At 39.1% G+C, this 24901-nt stretch overlaps 1 protein-coding gene across 9 annotated transcripts in view; it reads right to left on the reverse strand.

The window, feature by feature from the left end:
- ZNF521 (zinc finger protein 521) overlaps window positions 1-24901 on the reverse strand; it is a 346723-nt gene that overhangs the window by 166995 nt on the left and 154827 nt on the right. For 8 of the 9 annotated variants that reach the window (XM_048507495.1, XM_048507491.1, XM_048507490.1 and 5 more), the window contains one exon: window positions 8866-8950. In XM_048507495.1, coding sequence (XP_048363452.1) covers window positions 8866-8950 — 85 coding nt within the window. Of the gene's footprint in view, window positions 1-743; window positions 755-8553; window positions 8559-8844; window positions 8951-24901 lie in introns of those variants that run through there. The other variant, XM_048507494.1, reaches the window with a different exon arrangement.

Genomic DNA, 24901 nt, shown 5'->3' on the forward strand with positions numbered 1-24901 from the left:
TTTTAAGCAAGTAGGATTTTGAGGATGGTAACAGTTTTTAAAGGATAAACAGTGTCAAATATGGAGACCGGGACAGAATGCTTAAACGTGTACTTACTCTTTTAAAACTCCTTTTGCAATTATTTTTGGTTAAATTGTGCAGATAATTGAAGCCTCCTCCAATTTCCTATCTGCTTCATTGGTACCTCAAACCCTGTTTGCAGTTGTCTGCAAATTCCCTCTTTGCCTGAATTTATACTAAGCAGTAACACTTCATTTTACATAAGTTTTATCTGATGTCCCCACACAGAGCTGCCAGCTGTACAGCAAATGTGCAGCTTGCAAACTGAGGCCTACTAGGCCACAGGCTCCATCCTGTGATCTGTTAGGCACCTTGCTGTCATTGGCAAGCATTCCTTGCTATCACTGTTACTGTCTCTCCACACTACACAGAACTCAGAATCATCTGATTATTAGAATTTGTGGTCCACATTCCATTTTATCCTTTATTTAATCTATCCCCAGACCACACATTTGTTTAAATGTTTTGGCTGGTTTACAAATCATGCAGCCATCTGCACAGTAGGTGTAATGCCATTTTTTTTATAAGAGAAAAAGTTATATTACAAATCAACAAAGATAAAGTCATTCGAAATGCTTTGGTGTTTGTTATTCTGTCTGGTTTGCTTGGACCAACTCTAAGAAATAAATAGAATTATCTGTTTAAATCGATGAACATCTATGAAAAACAACACCCAGCAGAATGCAGAGCTTGCTCCATTACCTACGTTAATATCATGACAGCTGAGGAGAGATGACCTGGCCCACTTCTCATCTCTCCTGTACAGATGGCTATTAAAGAGAAAGTATCCCTTTTGTATGGTCCATGTAGAAACCCTTTATGAGCTTTTCAAATAAGCTAGCATTGCCCACATGAGGGTAGCTTTCTGTTAGTATTAAACAAAGCACAGATTTAATCTTTTTCCATCCTTAACCTTTCATTAAATAAAACAAAAATTCACCAGATTTAATAATTAATCCCAAATTCTTGCATTTTACACCTATAGCCTGCATTTACTATTGCTAGTATCAAATGAAAAGGAAATGCTTAGTATAAAAAAGAAGCATATTAAACAATCTCCTAACAAGCAGGAGGAAATTATCTTTCCGATCATTTCACCTGAAATTCTGGGTTTGAGTCCATTAACACATTAAAAACCAAGTAGATTTTCTAGAGGGGGGAGCTTTTGAGAGACAAGCTCCCTTCATTAGAGCTTGGACTGTTGGACATTTATACTCCAAAGATCTTGTTAGTCTCTAATATGCTACTGTGCTTGGCTCTAGTGCAGACCAGAATGGCTACCTTCTGAAACTATTTGGAATACTGTAATTAAGAGAAGCAACATCCATTTTCTCACATGTATATACTGAATTTACCTGAAAATGACTTTGATCTGAGAACCAAGTTAGACATGAGGGAGAAGTCCATATACATGTATCTCTTCAGGCATGTCTAAAAGGTATCGTTTTTAAACTGAGAGCACGTAAATAAAGGGAAGAAAGCTTTAACTCTCCTTATATTGCATTCTGCCACTTTAATGATTTTTCTATTAGCTCAGCAGATACCAGAAGTGAGCAGGGGTGGAAGAAAACTGAAAGCAACAGAATACAGCAAGATAAATCAGGAGAAGGGGCAGGGGTGTTATTTGGCATTAGATTTACAGGACAAACTGCCACACTGAATAGAAATACGTGTATCACCTAAAAGTGCATATGAATTAGAAACTATGATTTAGATCATATATCCCCCCCCCCCCCGGTCTCCAAACTTCTGGCTGTCGGGGAGGTTTTCTTCCTCTGAGGTACTCACTTTTTCTGTGTTGATTCTTTTATTGGCATAAGGCCAGAGAAAAGCGTGAGAGGGACAATGTCAAAGTATCTAGGCCTTATGTATTGAAGTTAACATTTCCAAAAGTGCCTATGCTATTTGCTTGCTGCCTTCCAGTAAAGAGCATTCCATACACAGATCACAATAGAAAACTTCCAGTGTGTTGAGGAATTATTCTCAAAACTGAATGGCAAAGAATAGACTTTGCTTGCATGAAGTACTACTTGTGCACCTGAGCTGTGTGATCAACATAATGATATAAGTGTACTTATTTACATGACAAACACTGGACACACTGCTATCATCTAGCTGTTTTATGAAGAGCTGCTAACAGCAAAGGGTAGTAGTTTGAAGATTTTCAGATGCATGTATCTTTATCTCTAGATTATTTCTTCAAGGCAATAAGCTATCATCTTCTATTTCATATGAGGCATTGTATCAAGTTTGTTCTATCCAAATCCATTTCATGCGTGAAGAAAAATTCTGAAGTACATTCAAAGAACACAAAGCAGAAGGAATACACTGTTTGTGTGAAAGGAACATTTACTGACAGAAAGGTTTACTGAAGAAAACTTCAATGAGCTCTTGAAACGAGCCAATTTCAGCAAGGCATTTATGCATTAGAAAAACAGAATTAACTGCCACACTTAAAAATTATTTATCTTCATGTTTCTAGTATGCTTCTTAAGTTAATGTAATGAACACGTCACCCTGGTTACTACAAAAGAAGCAAGAAGAACAGAGGAACGTTCTAGAATCCCTGAAGCTGGGATTCTCAAATTCTGCTGAAGACCCCTGATTCTCTTCTCAAATTATTTCTTCAGAGGGTAAAGGGAAACTCATGAGCAATATATGGGGCAAAGTGGGTACTTGTAGTACAATGGGCAAACAGCAGAAATAAATGGCCTTATCTAACAACTAAAGTGAGGAAGTGGCAGCAATTGCCCCCTTGTTTGCCTGTAGAAGTACCTGGAATAGAGCTGGTATAAAACAAATCAAATCAAAATCTGACACACATTGTATGTACTATGGCTATAAAATAAATTATGTTGCAGCCATCCACCTTAAAATACAAATGATGTGAAGCACAGAAGGAATCCTGTGGTCCAATGCGCAGTTACAGCCTCCTGGGGCAAGAGGGAAGAATTAAATCTCTGAAGGTTTGAGCTGCACACCTAGATCAACAGAACATGGTTTCCAAAAGGTGCTCCTTATTGATAAAGCAAATGTGTGAAGAGAGGAGCAGAAAACAGGACTGGCAACGACGTTACACAAAGGTTTACTGATCTGGAAGTGAAGTGGGAACAGTCAAGGGAAGAGTTAGGAAGTAGCTATGAGAGCTGCTTACATGATGTGTTGAATTCCAAGATTTCTAATAGAAGTGATGGTGGTGGGTTTGCTTGATACCTGCAAATTTCCCACTTTGGCTGCTGTCACATACCTTGTATCCCATGTTGTTCCCATGAATTCTTCAAGCAGCAGGTACAGATTTTTGTCAGTTCTATGGATTGACCCTGAAGTCTTTTATAGGAAGGGGGAACTTATAGAGATAGGAAAGGGCAGTGGTCAATCACAGCAGTGACAGACAAAGCCACACAGAAAATAGGTAAGTATACTTGGGTCTGAGGAAGGCTGCAACTTTCCAAGCATATGATATAGCTGAAAAAACAAGGTATTCCCAAAGGTATATGGTTTGAGTTTCCCTGTGGCTGAAGAGTAACATATTCTTACGATAAACAGACCAATATCTATAACCATTTATATATGTTTTTGTTTCATGTCATATGGATACATATTCATGTTAATGAAAACATTTTTGGGGTGGATCTCAAAGATGTTAAATTTTCATATATTTTTTTCAGCTGTTGATGTTGCTCACATTAACCTATACTTATTTGATTTACAAGGTCAGTACCCATAACAAGCCAAAAAGGCATGTCATTGTGTAAACAACTGGTATCTTGTGGTTAATATAAGAAAATCTTCCTTGGCATCTCTGAATAGCCTTGGGTCTTTTAGTATTCATATACTATTCTTCCAAAGCAAACTTTTCTTCTCAGATACATTAAAATAACAGCAGCCAAGCAGGATTCTTACAGAACATATTTTAATGTCCTTTTAAGTTAGTGTATATGATAAAATAGCTAGAACTAGCTTAAATAAGCACCGGTTGTCTCCTGTTTCCATATTCCTGTGCTAGTTCTATAATTTTGTTTCACCAAAATGCTATATCTACATTGTCTAGTACAAAATAATGCACAGATCCATTATTAATTTTAAGTCTAGATATGTATGGATAACAAAGAGAACAGGAAGAAGTAAAAAGCAAAAGAAGAAAGATTTTTAAAGACCTATTTTTTAAAAATCATACCTAATCAGCAAAAGTCTTTACACTATTTTTCAGTTAGCTATGTCTGTTACTTTAGACAGAAACAACAGCTGAAAACTACAATGACTGTGTCTCCCTGTACCCCTTTTACCATTCTCTTTGTTGGTCTGATCATCCCTCCATGGTAAATGTGCTTCTCAGTGTTGTACACAGCCAGCGGCTTGAAATTTGCTCACTACATTTCATGAGACAGTTGTCTGTGGCTGTTTGGAACATATTTACCTCTTTGGGGATTTATGCGCTAGCTGCAATGCCAACTCCATAGTGCTAGAGATTTCTTTCTAACTAAAACAGGATAATTGGTAGTTGTTAATTATTGGTCAAAAATTATCAGACTGAAAAAAATTAAGCCTTCATAAAATAGTTCTTGGCAGTATCATCACTTTACATTATCTCATGCCTACCAGCTCTTTATTCTGAGCACTTACAAATTCACATTTTAGCTGCAGGGCCTCAACATTTTATACAAGATTCTCTTTACTAAATTAAAAAGGCAGAGATTTGATTCTCATTAATTTCATCTGTGTATATGGTGAAGGCAGAAGGATACAAGAAGACTGACTGACCTACCTACTCATTGACATACCTTTTCAAACAACAATAGTTTCATTGAACTTCCTATGCCAAAGTTTTCCCCCCTGTTTTACATAACAGCACTTTCTATACAAATAAGAATCAACAATAACTTGGGGCTTCAAAAAATATTGAGCAAACATGAAGATACTTCCTGAAAAGTGAAAACATGGTAAAATTACTAAAATACTAATATTTTTACGCTTATGGATTGACAAAACTGATAATCTCCAGCAAAACTACAGGGTACATATTTTAATATTCATTTGTTAAGTCATAGTTCTATGACTACAGCAAGGCTGTAAATTGAATAAAGATGTGTCTCCTGTGTTTGAACACCTCAGAAACCATGAGAAACTGTTTGTGTTTCTATTTATTAAGCCAGTCATACTTCTCTTTCGTAGTAATAAAGTTAATATTTTAGTATTTTGGTAATACTCTTTTATGCCGGTGTGATCTTGAAAGAGTTCATAAATGAAAAACGGGAGTGCAGCCAGGGCTGGGGGTGAGCTGGAGTGGGGGAATTGTGGCAGAAAGCAAAATCAGAACACCATATAGAAATTAGCACTGACAAGTAAAACCACGAAGATGCTTCCTGTGAGGCAAAACTGAATCCACATTTTAGGACATGTAATTAAGGCATGATAATTCTTCCAACCCTTTCTTGCACTAGAAGTAATCTGTGTGCTTTTTCAGAGTTGTATCTCAAACACCAAAGACAAACATTACTGATAAGAATCTTACGATGAATACAGACTATCAAAACATGACCTGTAAATCGTAGTGCGCTTTCTGTGGTGGCATTTTTTCTTTTCTGATAGATTTTATTGTAAGCACACACAAATCTATGCTACACGCTTATAGCATGAAACAATATCATGCATGGCAACCAGCAAGGAAAAAGCACCTCTTTCTCATCCAGAGTATAAAATATGTAGGGCAACTTAGAACGTTAGCAGTTCTGCATTCACAAGTTATTCTTGTGATGAAAATCTTTAATGCTATAAAAGCTTTTATCTGTGCCTACATGTCATATTAGGTCTGGACATGTTAGCATTCCAGAACTACCATAGCATTCTGGCACATTAAGCCTTTCTGAAGCTATAACTCCGTGGCCAAATTTTGTCAGATCAGGAATGACTTGAAGTATTCGTTTAACTTTGATAAAGGAAACAAAAAAACCCTCTATATTTATTTACCCCCTTTGTAGTCAGATTCTGGTATGGCTTAATCTAGTTTTACCTGCTAAAAAAAAAACTTGATTGTTTCTGCACCAAATGATCAGAGGCAGGTGGAAAGTGGGTGGCAAGTAAACACACCCTATGAAACCCTGACATTCGAGAGTGATCCTGAACCCACACAGAGAAGTGTCAATTTTCTTTTTGTCAAGTATTCTCTTTCTACTGCTGGCTGAATATCTCATTAAAAATATTCAAACATTAAGACATGGGAGGGAGGGGAGAGAAGGAGATGTTTTGGGGAGGGGGGCTTCTCCTATCAGAATATTTTAAAGTATAAATTATTGATTAACATTTCCATGTTGTGATCTGAGCGCAACCTATTTCCTATGTTGAAATGCAGTAATGAATACAGTAGCCTCCAACATTATAATTACAATGGCATCATGTGCTTACAACTCTTTACTGCTCTGACATTGCTCAGGAAACAATGCCACAGGACAGTAATTCTTAAAACTTTTTGAGCTCAGCCTTTACCCCTTCTAAAGTTACTTTATATTCTGCTCCAGCCTTCACTCTGTAACGTTCCTTGCACATTGTTGTACATATTAATCCTGATGTGCAAAGAAGTTGTTGCTCCAGTACTGCTGTGAGCTCCATGGCCATACTGATCCTACCTATTAGGAATGATTAAATGGCTCACCATATGCCATTGATTTTATGGTGTTGATGAACTGTAGCAAATTATAGAGTTATAATTATACTGATTTGGATTTTTTTGTCTCAGACATCAAAATGTGCTGGGTTATCTCAGCTTACACCATCCGGCCAGTACTCCTGAGCTCACAGAACTGAACTATCACGGGGCAGCACAATCCAAAGGCAGTGGTGGTAGACTGGCAGCTGGGGATGGCAATGTGGCAGTGCATCTGTGCAATCTCCAGTGGGGTTTCAGGTGGCACGAAAAGGGGGGGGGAACCCTGGCTGCCTGAAAAATACCATTGGGAAGACTGACTTAGGCTACACTTTTTGCTGGTGTAAGTTGGCTGTCAGCATGGGTGCGCTCTTAGGATGAAAGTCCTCTGCGAGTCGACTAGTCGGCTCCACCCCTGGGAAAACTCTTTGGAATGCCAGTACAGCCTCCTGCAGCAGAGGAACAATGGTGTTGAAGAACATGTTCTGGTTCCTGCGCAACAGTACCCTACCACTGAATATGTCCCTCAGCGTCCATGACACTTTGCATGGTGCTGGTGACATGGGAGCTGGCGCAACCCTTCCCCCACTTCCAATGTGGCTTTGTCCCTTCCCTCTGAATTGCACAGTAAGGCTTTTTAGCCTGCATTTTATAAAACTTACAGCCCAGATTGGAGGGCCGAATTGGCATTTGGGTGCAGTAGAGGCCTGTGCTGGTGCATTTGCCCCTTTGCTGGTGGGAACATCAAAGATGACAGCGTGTGGGTGCTGCTTAGATCTGTGGCAATCAGAAGTGAGTGTTGCTGGGGAGCTATGCCAGTATTCACAAAGAAGCCACCTCAGGGAGGGGTGGGCCAGGGGCATTCCAGGGGGTGGAACCAACTTTACTTTTCCAGCCCAGGAGTGCCCCCTCTGTGGCTGCCGATTTACACCACAATGGAACAATTAAGGCAGTAGGGCGGTTTTTCGATTTCTCTCCTCTCTCACTTTGGAGGCACTGCGCTGCCGTCTCTGCCATGCTGGCCCCAGCCTCATTCCCCCCCCCCCCATCTAGATTGCGCTGCCCAACTAAATTTAAATTATACAATAAATTTGTCATGCATATTTAACAGTGATGAAACACCTAAAATTAGCTTGTAACATCAAAAGTAGTATTCTGAGAACAGATCTAACAAGATAATTTTTTTCACTAAATGCACATTCAGCAACAGAAATAGTTGCTGGGATAAATGTATTGCAAAAAGTTCCCAATACAGACGCTTAAATAAACTGTGAAAGAACTAGGAAAATGTTTTTGAAAAAAGGCAGTGACAAAATGCAATATTGTTTTATTAGTGGGAAAAAGATGTGCTTGATAAATTTAATTGGCTTGCAGAACCCTCAGTGTTATTACTAAGTGGTAACCAAATTAAAAACATTACAGATAACCTCAGGGGAATAAGCAAATAATAGCAAAATATGACTATTCAAAGAAAATGCTTTGTGTCTCTTACGCTATTTCCTAAATTCAGCTGCCTCGCGTACATATTATAAAAAACAAATTAATGTTAAAAAGTTGCATCTGCAAACTCTAAATACTATGAATAAAAGAGCTTCAGAATATTTTTTTCAATTAAATGTATTATTTCATTTGAGAGAGCCATTTTGGATTGTTTTCAGGCTGTTTAAACACAACATATATTCCTATTTTTATGGCCATTTGAATTATTTACGTTTCTTAGTGACAAAACTTGCCAATTCTGATGTTGGTATCAAGGTGCTCGAGTAGCACACAGTAGTGTCATTACCATAATAACTTCTGAAATTAAAACCTGTCTAAAACTCTGTGGAAAGCTAACAACCAGTTCATTAACCATTCCTGTTAGTTTGTTTTCAATAATGCAAAAATGATTAGAAGTTTAATTTGTTAATCACTTGTGTTTTCACTGGCAGTAGTATATGATTCTCTGCAGAAGTCTAAACTAGCCCTTGCAGAAAATAAAACAGGCTAATGCTTTATTAGGCCTAATAATATTTTTTTTAAAAAAAAATCTATCACACCTGGGTAAACCATTGACGGTTGCACAATTAATTTCTCCTTAACTCTGTTTAATTTTACAGGCAATGATGAATACAGCTAGGAGAACAGACTGTCTATCATCAACAAGATTTAGTACTTCACTCACCAATCATGTGGTTTGCAACATGAACCTGGATATCCCATTCATTGTAGAAAACCATCTGGCACTTGATGCACTGGTAAGTTTTCTTCTAAAGAAAACAAGAATTAAAAAGGTTAATTTACCAATCTGTACAAACAATTTCAACTCTCAGAATGCTAATGGTAAAAATTAGGAAACTAAATGTACAGGCATTTAGAGATTCCATTATACTTCATTACCTCTAGGGAGAAACAATATCCTTGACCCCACTGGAGCAAACTTCTCTCCAACCCGTATGTCCCTAAACATTAGGCACTCAGCTGAAATAATTCCTGTTAGATTCAAGAGAAATCTCAAAGTAGTGTCATTAATTTGAAATGCTACTTCCAGCTGGCTCCAACCGCTGGTGTGTAAAAAAAGGACTCTGCATGGATGGCAAAGCAACAAATTTAGAGGTGGCTATTGCCACCCTTGCATGGGTGCTGGTCAAACAGCTGGCAGACGAGATGTAATTTCTAGTTCTTTATAGTAAGCATCTGTACAGCAGAATCTGAATTAAATTTGCTGATTTTTCCCAAGTCTGCATGTGTAGGTTTTCTTTGGTGGTGGGGAGAATCTTACAGCTAATTTGCCGAGTTGAATCCTTTATCTTGCGTTATTTAATGATCTTTTGCCTAACACCTAGAATTAAATAATCTGTCAAAGTGGCAAGAGTCATTATAAAACTGCTACGGCACAACTTCATCAGAAGATTTTCTAGGTCTTGCAAATCTTCACAAGTATCATTAAATACATCTGGTTAACAACTAGGTTCAATGATCTTGTAGGTTCAAATGAATGGAATGCTCATCTAGGTTTCATTAGGTTTAGATTAAGGCTATCATAAAATAATTGCGCTGTTGTGAATAACATATTCAAGAATCCTACTTCAATTTTCCACAGCATAAAGCTCACAACGAATGCTACATCGTTATTATAGTGTAATATTACTATATTGTTATTATAAGTTTAAGTCACAGTAAGGTGGCTCACCCCTGTGCCAGTCACAAAATCAGTAAAACCAAGCCACCACAAACAAGACAGGAGTGTCATCAAACTGGGGAGAATCTGCAAGTAGGCAGAAAAATATAACTTCATAAATTAACCAAATGAAAAAGACTCCCTCCACAAATAAACAGTGGAGCGGGGTTGTGGCTCAGCGGAACATCAGCTCTACATGTGAAGGTCTCAGCTTCAAACCTCAGGATTTCCACTTAAAAGGATCAGATAGCAAGTAATGTCCAAGACCTGTGGTTGATACCCTGGAGAGCTGCTGCCAAGCAGAGTAGAGCATTATGGCTGTGATAAACCTATGGTCTGTCATCTAATAAGGCAGCTTCATGCGTTCAAGAAGAGGACTCCAGCAGGAATGGAACATTATTAGAAGTTACACCTCAGTTAAAGGAAAAAGAGGGGAAGTCAAATTAGCCTCCTCAAGCCCTTCAGAAGATTCTAGAGGATGGAGATTTTCAAATTATTTTGTTTCTCTCCTGCTATTCCTTGCAGACCCCCAGCTTGTACCTTCTAATGGTAAAAAACATGGCCATGTGCCAATCACTAGATAAAGTTTTCTACATGAGTTGTTTACACCATATCTTGCTGCTAAATGCTACTTTTTTCTTTTAATTCCATGTGATTCTAGAGATGTTTTCACTTCATTTTTCTTCTGTTTATTTCCTGAAATGTTTTCCCTTAATTTTTACTCCAGTTTTCCAAAGCATTTTTACAGCAATGTTGTTTTCAATCCATTTCTGAGCCAGCTTCCCTTGAGTGTGCAATCGTGTTGAAATGGTCTTTATTTTTCTGCCCAATCAAACATCTGGCTCTTATTCATGCTTCCATGTAGTCACCCAACCTCCCCATCAGCCATTTATTCCTCCCTCTTCTTCTCTGTTTTCAAAAGGAATTGAATTTTTCTCTCTTTGTCTTATCACATTAGCGATTTAATGTTAAGGGGAAGCTAGACTTTGTGTCTGCTATTAGGAGCCAGTCCCATTGACAAGGGACTGTCGCAGTAATGATTATGCATTACCGTGCTCCGATTTGGCTGAAAAGCGTGTCTTTTTGGGGGGTGGGGGGGTGGGGGTAGACAGTGTGTTTCTGTTCCTTCAGGTAATGGTGCCTACTCCAGCAGTTTTCTTTTGCCTTCCATTTTGAGTGGATAATTTTCAATGATAGAAAAACAGGTGGGGGCATTTTTTTAATTACTGATTCATTGTAAATACGCAGTAACCCTAGAGTGCCTGTCCAAAAGAAAAAAAAAAATGGGAGAGGGTTGTTTTTCTGTGTGATGGATGACATTCCACAACCACAAGGAATAACTCATTTTTGCAGTAGCATGTGAAATAAATGCAATTGAGCAGACCTGGCAGGGGGATGGGGGAATGACGAGAAGAAAGGAGATGTGCAAAATGGTTTCACAGAAAACATTTCCAAGACACAAGGTCTGACCAAGGGAAAGTCTGTGGCAAGCTGTGTGTATGGAAAAGGCCTAGGAAAACAGGACTATCTACAAACCAGAAGGAGATGTTTGCAGAACTGGAGAAACCTGGAGAAAAATATCCACTTCTCCTCCAAAGGGGAGAAATCCCAAGAAGCCAAGAGAGAAGTCCTGTGCATTGCCTGGAAGCCCTCAATTTCCATGACAGCCATTAGACTATGGGACTGGGTGGAGATGGAAGTTCCTGCTTATCTTCCAAGCCTAGAAAAGAGCCAAAATCTCTAGTCTCAGAAAGCTTTGAAAAGCAGCAAGATAACTTCCCTGAATTTTAAATCTACAAGACTGAGCAGGAGCAGTCTTATGCAGAAAAACTCCAGTCTAAATCCATTGATCTCAATGGACTTAGTTAGTCCATTGATCGCAATGGATTTAGAATAACTCTGCATAGGATTACATCAAAATATTCCTCCATCTTTCTTCATTGTCTAGGTGACATCTCCTAGACTCAGGATGGACCATGGAGAGCTGAAGAGCAGAAATATTTCTTCCTGTTTTCCACCTCTCTGAGTTTCAGCTGAGATTCCTCATTGTTTCTCAGACCACAGAGAAGGAGTTTGTTACTCTTAAAGTAGACGAGAAAAGTTTTGGGAGGAAGAAGAAAAAGGAAACTTTTTTTTCATCCCATATTCAAGAAACGTTGTCCATCCATGATAAATGGCTCGGGTGCAGGATGGATAGTTACCCCAGACTTTTCTAAAAGAGGGGGTCAACGCTGCTTAACTTTTGATCCTACAGTGTTAAAGTAAAATTAGGACAGCTGCATTTCAACTTGAGTACTTTATCATTACATTGTAGAGAATGGGAGGAGGTTTCTGGAAAATGAAAGGTGATTTTTATCCCTTCAGAAACCTCACCAAACCAAACTACAGTATTGTTGCATGGTGCAGTACTCCTGTTCGACTGGGCCAATCAACAAATTTCTCCTCCTTGGCACTAACGGATAAACTGCAACATTTTGACATGGTCTTTACATACCAACTAATTAGGAACACAAAGTTAGCACGTAAAAATTCAGTGACTACTACTAAGATTCCAAAAATATGTTAACAGTTTTCAGTGCAAATCTAAATCTGTCAAAGTGAATGAATCTGGAAGTGCACAGGATTCCTGTGTTTTAAATATGTGTAAAATTCATTTTTTAAAAAAATGTAATGAAATGACATAAACGTTTGTCAGTCCTCCATTAGTTTTGCTTTGTGAAAGTGATTCTCAGATCCTGAAAACGCTGACAAAACAATTAAGGTCTGCATGTATCATCTATCAGAAGCTAAAATACTAAACAGTGTGCATCTTGCAGTGTCAGAAAGATCACAATAGCCGACATTTACCAATAATCCAAAAGTATCCCAGATAGAAATGTTCAGCAATAACATTTACCAATAAATCTCAAAAATGCCCAGAGTTCCATGGCTTGTCATTGAAGAGCATTTATCATGCCATATTTGTAAATGTCAGAGATAAGCCTCACTGCCACATTATATGGCAATGGGTAGGGAGATGGGATCATAAGCTGTGTTTGTGGAAGAGGGGGAGGTTGTACAACTGGCAGGTTTAGACATGACCTGAAAGTGGCATCACTGGGAAGAGTGGTGATGCTCTAGAATTCACCATAGAGTTTGGGTGAATGCTAGAGCATCACCAGATGTAATGATATCACTTCTAGATCATGCTGGAAACTGTTCCTCAATGCCACATGCCTTCTTCTTGCACCACCTAGTTGTGCAGCATTAGGTAGTGGTAGCGAGGAGGTGGGAGATTTCCTGCCACTACAGAGAATGTAGTAATCCTATGACATAAGTATATCTAAAATGCCATAGTGAAATCTGTAGAATTATCATGATTGATCAAGTTTCAGACATTACTGTGACATATATGCATTAGTATGCCTATTTCAATATCTTGCAATAGCATACTTGCAAGCTTATGAGAATTTTAACATTAATCAATGTCATGAAGTAAGAGTAGTCTGTGAATCTGATCTGGGCTGACTGTTTCTGACCACAATGTCCACCTTCTCTTAACCATGCTTTTAATATATCCTCATATGTTTTCTCAAAGTCTGAGAAAGATTTTTGAAATCTCAGCGACAGATGAACTAAAGCTCTGATTGTGATTATGTGGATTAATTTCTACAAGTTGGCTTTTAAGCTACTTGGAATGAAACAACAGGATATTCAGTGTAAAAAATAAATAAAACATCATTTAATGGCACATTAAAACTAACTTTAGCTGAATATTTAAACATAGCAAATCTAGTTTTAATTTAATTTTGCAACTGAAAAGGTCCAGCTATTTCTAGTCCTTAACAGAGAAAGGTAGGAACGTGTCAATATTAGGACAACCACATTTAAGACAGGATCCCAAAACTGAATACTCTATAAAGGAAAACATGAGAATCCTTTACTAAAACCATATCTACAAAAGACTTTAAAATAACAACGATCAAGGCTAAAGATTTAGTATGCTCAGCTCCGTAAAAGATGTTTTGTGATGTTGACACACAAACCAACACACGTTGCGTAAATAACAATCACTCTCCTTTTTGTAACATTATTTCCCTTTAGAACCAGTTAGGAAATATTTCTTGCTCCCAGATGACCAGCATTATATATGGTTTATTAGCATAACCCTAGCATTATTCCTGATATGTGACTTTATTGAAAAACAACAAAACGTAAACTTAATGGCTGGTCTTTTCTCTTGTTAGAACTGTAAAGCATAGTGCATGTCGAGGACTGTCAACAAAAATTATGACAGATGAATACAATGACATAACATAGAAGGATTTTTCCCTTTACTCTAAACTTAATGATGGGGGTGGGGGGGATCAGTTGACAGGAAAAAAAACCCTCTGCAGTACTTGCTAGCCTCTTCAGAACAATCTCTCGTATTTGCAGATCAACACATACATTTTCTTTTATCATAAAAAGGAAAACTGTTTTTGTCACTGTTGTTACATCAAACACTAGTTCTGTTTAGATGCCAAAGGGCTTCTAAAATGTTACCATCAACATTTATTAAATCAGCAATACACTTAACTAGTCTTGTATCAACAAACACAGATTTTAAATGATCAAAACTGCTGTCACATTCACACCCTCTTGAAACAAACATGGTATCCTTATTTCTGTCATTTTCTCTAACAGACCGAAAAGGATTAACTTTTTCTGAAGTCAGTGGCAACCCCCCTCCCCCAGTTGAACACATTTCTTATCAGTAACTAAATGAAATGGATGTTTCTTACTAGTATTATTTCTGCCAGCTCTTTTCATAAGAAACCACTATCTAGGCAAAATAAAGCAGAAGTCTCCGTCGCAAAGACCTTACAATGTGAAACTGCAGAAAGAAAAGGAAGAAATATTATTGTAGGATCCTATGTCTCTATCCAGTAAGCACAACAAAGGCTCTGGCTAGAAGTTGAACAATGCAGGTTTTGTCTCATACAAGAAGGTAACAATCTGAGCTAAGTAGATTATCTGTCAAGCCAGCATCTACATTCAGGGAAAAACACACTGGCTCATTCCGCACATGCAGAATAATGCACTTTCAAACTGCTTTCAGTGCTCTTTGAAGCTGTGCAGAATAGCAAAATCCACTTGCAAACAATTGTGAAAGTGGTTTGAAAACGCATTATTTTGCGTGTGCGGAAGGGGCCATTGTAAAAGAAGGAGCACCTCTGGGCTTAAACTTAAAGCCAGCAGCCCTCGTCCAAGAAGTTCTGAGCCAGAGTCTCCTGAAGGATTACCACTCTCCAGTGACCGTGGGGCCACAGTTGCTTAGCTCTATATGGACCCACTAGGTGACCACAGGAGGACCACAGGAGTGCAGCATAGGCACTTTAAGTGATGCTCTTTGCTCTAAGATAGGGGTGGGCAATTATTTTTTCCATGGGGCCGCATAAGAAACAGAAAATATTGTGGAGGGCCAGGCCAAAAGGCAGGGGGTCAGGCGCTTTTGAAAGCCCCGCAGAAGCCGGCAGCCAAGGCAACCGGCTTCTGCGGGGCTTTCAAAGGCGCCCCGCTCCCCAGTAAGGCAGGGGGGCCAGTCAGGGTCATCCGGCGGGCCAGATGTGGCCCGTGGGCCGTATAATGCCCAGGTCTGCTCTAAGATGTGGGGCTGTGCTGAACCTGCTCCAGAAGAAAAGATTCAAGCTGGTCCTGATCTCTGTAGGAACACGTTGCCACACTTAGGTGGATTCCGCAAGGGCCAAAAACAGTGGTATGAAAACGGGGTGAACCCTTTTACACCGTTTTAAACTATTTTACACCATTTTCACACTGCTGTTTTTGGTGGAATCTGCTTTAGAGCCTGTTGCTGATGCCCTGATTCTGTGGACCAACGTACTCCATGGTGATTCTCAACTCAGGCCTTATTCCTGCCGCAATGTGGCTCTGTCCTTGAGGTGCTACCCAAGTCGGGACAACAAAGAAACAGAACAGCATCTACTGTGATCTTGATTTAGATCAATATTCCATTGCTGGGAAATTCTGAGAATTTTCTTGTTCAGAGAATGCCTGCCTAAATAACAGAAAAGCAGGGAAGTTCTTTGAAAGGGGCTAATTAACTTAATGGGAGCCAAGGAACAAAGTTGATGGAGAAAAGCCAGAACAGACTTGGTCAACTGAGACCGTGATAGCATACAGATAAAGGACTGGGCAGGAATAGAGCTAAATGTGAGCCAACGGGTAAGGAGACAGTATAGATATGGAAGTTGAGACACAGTCCTTTGTAAAACTGATTGATTCCTAGTGGGTAGAAATGGTTAGATGATGTGATCACAGCAGGGTCTCGGACAAGTGTTTGGAAAAGTTTTTATTACGAACTGAGAATCGGGCAGAGAGATTTATGAATTAGTTGAAAGTAAAGCACCTCTGTGAAACAAGGGATCCCTCTGAAAATGAGACCTGGGGATAGCGGATCCCTGCCATAGGGGTGTCTGGTTCCAATATGATCCACTTGCACAGTTTGTAAATACAAAAAGCATTACAAAAAAACCCTGTTACTTCGATGTTCTCCCATCCAAAATCTATATCACTGTCCTTGTGTCCTTTAACAACTGAGGGAAGAGGAAAATATGTGATGGTATGATACCTGAGTATTATAAACAAGTAATAACAATTATTTATGGTTGAATTTTTCCCTCAAAAGTTCCCACACAGTTTAGCTTTGGGTCTTTGCACTGAGCAGAAAACCATTCTTTCCACCAACACTCTGAGACTACTTTTCCCCTACTGGGTTTTCTCATTCAGTAGTACTGGGGTGGCATATAAAGAATTACTTGAATTTTAGAAAGATTATTATACGATGACTATTTGAAAGAATAATCATAATGCAATACTATGGCATTGTTTTTAATTTCTGTAATCAAGATTTTGTATTGCTTGCATTTCATGTCTTAAACTGCTGTCTCCTACTGTTCCTGTTACATTGCAATCTGCCTTGAATCTCAAAGAAAATGGGCTATAAATAAAGTTAATAAAATTAAATAAATTGTTTAGACATTAATTCCTTATCTCCTAATCATTATACCATATCTACCAGCTTGATATTTGCTATAAAACTATAAAGCACTGTTCTTATAGAGTCTCAATGAGATAGGTGGATTATAAATAAAAATAAACAAAAACTTGAACAAGCAGCTGTGTGTTGTCTTTCTGAGATCCCCATCCAAAGGGGGGATCTATTTTTGGGAGTGGGGTGCCACCACGTGGGAGGATTCATTCTCCCTAGGGCACTTACCCCAGGGAGGGGTGATATTGCTGGCATGCAGCCACCACTGCCCCCCTGGTGCTGGAATGCAGTGCTGGATGCTGCACCAGCATCCTAGGGGCCCTGCCACCACCAGGGGGGGATCAGGAATGTCACCATGGGAGGAGCCGACATTAATTGGCTCCCTCCAGGATTTTGCTGGTGTTTTGCCAGTGGGTTGCAGTTCAGACTTAAGCCACCCCCCTTTTGATGATGTAAGTCCATTGCAGCCCATTCAGGCTTTTTGGTGGCTGGGAGACTGTTGTACTTTGCTAGGCTTCCCATGCTGCCAGGAAGCCTTAGGGAAGCATGCAGTGCCTTGGCCTGCCGCCTTCCGTTTGGATGGGCTGCCTGTCTGCTAGTTATAGAGAACTATAAGTAGTTAACACAGCAATCCATAATGCCTCTGGACTGAGAAACTTACATAATGTGTGAGGACCAATCTAGCTATGAGGACTCAGATCTGCCACCTTCCTCAGTCTAGTCAACACTGCTGAAGGACACTATTAGCTCTTACCACTGTCGCACTAGAGAACTGACCTACAGCCAAAGTATAGCCTTCTGCTGAGATACAAGTAACTAGTGAATGTACAAACACACTAAGTAGCACTTTAGAAATACTTGAAAATTCCTTAGTGAAAATGCTATATGTTTTGTTTGTATCCCACACTTTCTCAAAGCTGCACTGGCCACAAGCCACCCAACCTAACTAAGCATGCTTCAACTCCAACTGAAATAAACATAAATGTAAAATTTTAGTAATGGAACAACTGACTCCATTTGTAAAATATATATATCTGATTAACCTTGTGCTTAATTTCACAAATCTTCAGCTTTTGAAAAGTTCCTGCTCTGCTCTCAGAGTGCAATATTTACAGGGGGAAAAAACAATTATTCTTCCCTGCCAAATTTTACTAATCTTTTGCAACTTCAATATAAAAGATTATATTTTATTTTCTTTTGTTTCTTTTTTTTTTAAACTCCAGCTTTTTATGCTGTGAAGTACTTATACCGCAGATTATTCTTTGTGCTGTACCATTTCCAAGGATTTAAAAAATCCAAGTAAATTATGTATGCAGCTTCCCCTGTCAGTGCTTGTGGATATATTTATCAAAATGTTCAATCAACATTTCTAAGCATGATCTCACTTTAAAGAAACTGTGCCCTTTATCTTTCATTAGATCTTAACATGCTAGGTGTTCCTCTATTAAATGTCTGATTAGCCTCTCTAGCATCTTCTCCAACTGTTTAAACCAAGCTTGCAAACATATAATTTTCTGGATAATCCTTATGTTCTACCTAAATGCCTGCTTGAACAACAGACTTCCCTTAGCTTAGCAACACCTCTTCAGTTTCCAAAGTACCAAATCAGCAAACATACTTAAGCACTTCCTTCCCACTAGCATGCCAATCCTAGCTAGATATGCGGAGATGTGACAGAGAACCGGATGGTTTGTTCTATTAAAATCCTGGATGGCATACTGGACAAGTTTGACTTCCTTGGACTATACAGCTGTCGCATCAGGATCCCATTAGCAAAGGTAACAAAAATATATTAGTAATGTAGGTTCACAATGAAAACTGGTAGCAGAAATGCCATTACACAGGCACAGGACAAATACATCTTCCCAGTCCTGCTTCCCCTGACACTGCCACATATTACTCTATTCTCAACTGTGTTATTACATTCAGGGGGAGGGGGTGGTTATGAAATATGTTCAGCAACTGCAAAAATTAAATACTTGTGTGATTTCTGGGAATCACAAGAGGAGGGAAGTTGAAAGTACTTCCAAGAGCAGTTATTCAAATTGATGCCAATTCATGATCCTGTTGTCCACCCATGTCACCAACCCAGAAAGCATGCATGAAAAAAACTATAGGCCCTCACAATTTGTGCCCAGAAAATGAAACAGGCAAACATAATTGCTTTGCTCACTGGTAAAAAAACAACAACTCACTACTGGGATACCCAGAGACAAGTTGGACAACTATGCTGCCACTGTATTAAACTCCAGGGATCAAGTGGCAGGTGTCTTGGGAAATGAATCACTGTAGTAATTTAGTCTTCATGTACTTTATCTTTTTATTGAATGGGATCTGTTTACTAACTGTCAGCTTTAAATAAAAAAGAGCTCTGTTTTTGGAAACTCCATCACAAATCCCTGTGATGTAGCCGCTAAACAAAATGCTAAACACTGTCCTGCATAGAATGCCTTCTTTATTAACCTCTTTGGCTCTATTTCCATGTTTCTATAACATATTAGGTCTTTAGTAAAATAAAGCAGTCACAAATTTTAATTTAATATAGAGTGAGATAAAGAGCAATGACTATATCTTCTTTTGTACTTCTGGATGAAACAAACTTTAACCCAAACTTGTTTTCTTGATCATTGGGCTTACTATGGTAAAGGTACACCTGTTTGTATTACTTACAAATGCACAAATTATGCAACATGGCATCATGTTTGGTTGTCTCTGATCTGTCCAAATCAATATCTAATAGGGTTAGAAATTAATGACAGTGTGTACCGGGACCAGCCAGTGGCCAATCTGATCCACTGTTGCCCACTCTGATTAGTTCTGGATCTCAAGACCTTCTGGAGAACTACTTCTAGAACAGTTCAGTTTCCACATAACTAGAAAGGCTGAGAATCAAAAATAGCATGCCATGCATGTAAACTAAACACTCTACTAACAAGCTACACGTCTTCCTTGATTGACATTTCACTGAAGCCTGAGGGAGTGACTCAGTATGAGATTCAAACTCAAAGTCTTTAGGAAGCTATTGAAGCCAGGCTACAACAACAGCCAGGGCCAGGAACGCCATTGGAACTGCTTCAGTGGTTTAAAATATTTACCTTCAGTCTGAAGGCAAGCATTACATACACCACAATTATTTCCAGCTCAGTCTGACTAGCCATGAGAAACAAAGACTCTTCTTCCAAATCTTCTCTTTTCCCTTCCTAACTTCCTTAACTAATATGTAGCTGCTACAGAGGCGGAGATGCAGATAGCTAGTGGGCAGATGGAGAGAAAAAACATCTTGCCTTCTTATTTACCTGCTCATCCACTGATATCTGAAGTACTGGGGAAAAGCTATGGGGGGGGGGGGAGGGACTCCTTCTGTCTTTTGTTTATAACATGGATGGCTGACCATTTCCAGTCAGTACGTGCTTTTACAGTAGACAAACTGTGAAGGGGATTAGAAGACAGTATTTTCACAAAATCCCGTATCAATTCTGACTTCACAGTCCAAGACATGAGCTTCCACAACCCAATTCTGAATTAAACTGATTTCATCACTTGCATCATGCCATTTGGCATAATTTGTGAGCCACCCTTCATCCCCTTCTTGAGACTAACTTATATAATGCCCGGTTAGTGAAATCACATTTGATTGGCATCCAAAAACTTCAGCAAACAGAGAATGTATCCCAACAGGGGTGGGATGGAAGAAATAAGGGGTGTTACAGCCCAGGGTCAGCATGCTTTGGGGGCTTTCAAGATCACAGTGCATTAGAAGGGTCTTATTGCTAGTGACTTTGAACTTCTTGTTGCTATTGATTTGTCCACTTGCCAGGCACAATCCCCATCTCCTCTCAGGGAGAAGCAGGTGGTTATGTGGCAGCTAATGTAACTCATCACTGCCAAATGCTTGCTTGCTCTGTGGGCAAACAAATCAACAGGACCAATTGCCAGAGTGGTAACAAGAGAAGTGGACTGCATCGAGTATGATCTATGCCAGTAGATGGGAGGGCACCCACTAAAATTTGAAGACAGTCTGTTTTTGCTAGAGGCTGTTCTGCCTAAGAAGGAAAGACTGAATGACTAAGCGAAGGAGGAAATTCTGTTAAGTACTTATAGCGAAGGAACTTTGTGGCCAGCCACATCGAAAGCAAGAATGGGGTCATCTCACCTGATCAGACTATCCTTATTCTGCGGGGGGGGGGGGGGGGGTTAGTCTGTCACATTGGGACTACATGTCTCAGGCAAAAAACAAATTTCAGCAGTTCTCTAATATCTGTCATAGAACTGATTTTTTTTATTTTCAGGCAAGGTGCTGTTTTAATTCTTTTATCCCCAAACAGTGACAGCCTACATAATAAATTGGCAGTCACTTTCTCTATGTCACCCATGGTCTTACAATTAAAGGGACAAGAAGTACTTTTTTCAAAAACAGGATTCAGCTATAACTTAAGATAGGACTAATTTTTATATTTGATTGTACATGTATTCCCCCTCCTTTCAATCTTTCTCCTCCTCTTAAACTGGTTATGATACTACATCACTAGTCCAACCTAATTTAGGTCAGTGTTTGAGTCAGTTGTGGGTACTTTCTCACCAACTGAAGATCAGTGCACTAAACCATGGGTTTACGTAAACTATTTTCATAAACGATTATGTAAACTACTTTTAAAAAACAGAGTCAAATGATCCACTGGTCAGTCTTGACCAGCTTTGGATGAGAAACCACCAAAGTTACACAGAGGCAGACAATGGCAAACCACCTCTGAACGTCTCTTGCCTTAAGACTCCTGTGGAGTCTCCATAAATTAGCTGGAATTTGATGGCAAAAAAAAAGAATCCACTTGACAAAGCTGGTCTGAAAATGACTATTAAGGAATATATTTTGGACAAAAGTTGACAGATTAGAAAATGGAGGTCACTGAAAATGCTTGAAATCTTCTGCCACCAAAGAATACTATCCATGCATGATATCAAGACATTTACAATTAGATATAATCTAAATTAAGCTGCATACAAGTGCAAAGCAATAATCAGAAAGGCATGCCAATAACTAAAGCAGGTGAGTCCAGCAGATTAGTTACTAGTCTGATGCACAGCATGCATACATTCTGTACATTTTGAATAAGTATTTTGTAGATATTGTAGAAAACCACTGACCCATTTTGCAGAAGAAAAGGACTGAGGGTGAGTCTAGCCCCAAGTCAGAGATCTCAGATACATGCACAGCAGATTACTCAACCCTGGTTGATTCCCCACGTGGATCCGACTACATGGAAGTGCGCGGAAACAGAGCTTTGCTTTAATCACCCGTTTCTTCGTCTCCGCGTAGAATCGTTCTGTGCATGCTTGCACAGACGAGGATCCGCAAGGTTAAAAATAAAAAAAATCCCGCCCCAACACAACACAGCAGCCAATCAGGAAAGCCCCTGAACAGATTGCGCGTTCGATGGGAAAACAGATATCCTTTGGGGTTTGGATTCACTGATTCTGAGTGGGATTATGTTGGTCCTATCTGATCAGATGAAAAGTTTAGGAAGTCTGTTGGCCCCTGCAGTTCTTCTGAAACAGCAGGTTGATGCAGTGATCAAAAACACGTTCTATCAACTGCATGTGATTAGGAAACTTTCCACTCTATTACGTTTTCAGAATGGATTACTGTAACACATTCTATATGGAGCTGCCCTTGAAAGTAGCCCAAATGAATGCTGAATGCTGCAGCTCAGCTGTCAAGAGAGTGCAGGGCAATGTACTCACATTATTCCTGTTCTAAAACAACTACATTAGGTTTTATTTTATTTCTGGGCATAATTCATGGCATTGGTTGTAAACCCTGCCATAGCCCAGACTTTTCCTTTTTGTATAGACCCACCTGCAAACTTCACTTTGCCCATCCATTTTAGATGGAAATATCTGTTGGAAGAGACATTTAACTTCTGGGAACTCAGTGGCATTTTCAGTGATTGCCACTACGTTATGGAACAACCTGACCCAAAAAGCACACAGGCACCCCCTCAGCTTCTCTTCCATGAATTGGGTCAATTGACCTGTTTCCAAAAGTTTTTTTGGCTGAGTCCTAAATGAAATTCATGATATTTGGGTATAAGTTTGACCCTGGTAAGTGAGAATAATGCAATTCAATATGGATTTTCTGACTAGATGTAATAGGGTTTTACTGGTGTTCTGTATGTTGTATTTTTCAAACATTTCGAGAAAGCTTGAGTCTTCCCATCGCCCAAGGATGCATTAACAAGGATTTGTGGGGAGATCGGAACAAAAGCATCCAGCACAGATTTCCTCTTTGCAGTGGTATACTCAGGTGCCCATTTCTTGCTTTTCTTTCCAAGCAAGCTCCTAAAAAGTCTGGTCCCTGAATTTTACCAATTTTTTTTTACTCTTGGCCCTAAAGACAATAGAAGCTAACAGCTGATATGATGTTTTGTACCTGCGATATTCATTTGCTCTTCTTTCCCCACAGCTATTATGTTAAAAAACATGCTATAAGACAACGAGGTAGCATTCAAGCAACCAACCATTCTTTCCACCCACAATCAGCAACAGCTGTGCCCAATAAAAGTAACAGTTTGCAAGTGTTCACTGGAGAATACTCCTTCAGCTCTTACGCCTAGTGCATATTTTGTAAAAGCTCTCAGGATTCTGACAAAAGGCAACATGTAGGCATCTTTAAAATTTTATAAACCTTCATCACCTTAAAAAACCCAGCCAACATCAAGTTTGTTCATTTCACCTTTGAAAATCTTTCCTTCTGATAATTCTGGCTTTATCCAATGCAGTCTTCAGGATCCCCATGTATTTTACTCTCAGCCTTAATCAGATTTTTGCCTACTATATCATTAGCATCAACAGGTAAAATATATATATATATATATAAACTGAATAAATGCACTATAAAGCCCTTCTCTATATACAAACAGAAACAACAGAGATAGGAATAAATATTTACATCCTGTTTGCGCAACTAGAACTGAATTACAAAAAATCAACAGAGTTCCACATGGCCACAACTGTTTTCTAGGGCCATCCAAAGGGCAGATTCAGAAATGCAGCCACAGAATATAAAGGGACAGCTGCCACATTTTGGGGCGAAGGTTTTTTTGTTTACAGCAAAAGAAAAGGTTACAAAGCCAGTCTAACAAACAGGTTAAAGTGTCAAACTAGAATCTGGAAGACCCAGGTTTAAATCTCCTCTTTACCTTGAAAACTATTTGAGTTAGTCGCACACTCAGCCTAACCTACCTCACAGGGCTGTTTTGAAGATAAAATGGAGGGCAGGAGAATGATGGAAGACCCTTTGGAACTCCATTGGGAATAAAGATAGGAAATACATACAAATCAAAAGTTTGTTTTCTTCCAAGGTCTTTGTAAATGTTTATCATTAATTTTCTGTCAGCATTTAAAATAATAGTATAATTCCCATTTTTGCTGCCTTTCAGAACTTCCACCTTTGTGTGTGAGGAACAAAGGGAGGAGTGCTTTTTCTTATGGCTTTTAAAACAATCACTGCAATTTCAGTGCCGAGGATCAATAACACCACATCAACTTTTACTAGCTGAACTTTCTATATTTGACAATTTTCCTCTAAAAAACTGCCAAAAAACTGCCATCTCTATAAACTTTATCCAAGTTTTTTTGTAACATTTCTTCTGATAACTAGTAGAAATCTGCATTGCAGTTGGGTGAAATAATGCTTCCTTTTGCTCCTGTTCATGTTTTCCTCTGAGGTAGACTTCAGAATCCCTGAAAATGCCTATCGTGTCCCAGTCAATTCTTTTTTACTCCAGGATATCTATACAGGATATCTATATTTTCATCACAGTGTCACGGAATAGAATGCATATGGAATCCCATAATTCTTTTGCCATTCGTGTGACACCTTTCCCCATTTATACATACTCTACTTAAAATGTGATGACCAAAGGTGGACATGATATTTCATCAGAGGCATAATCAGTGACAGGTAGGAGAGAAACAAACAGCTACTCTGGCCATCTTGATAGGGAAACCTAT

The sequence above is a fragment of the Sphaerodactylus townsendi genome, linkage group LG09 (assembly GCF_021028975.2).
Source record: "Sphaerodactylus townsendi isolate TG3544 linkage group LG09, MPM_Stown_v2.3, whole genome shotgun sequence".
NCBI classification, from domain to species: Eukaryota; Metazoa; Chordata; class Lepidosauria; order Squamata; family Sphaerodactylidae; genus Sphaerodactylus; species Sphaerodactylus townsendi.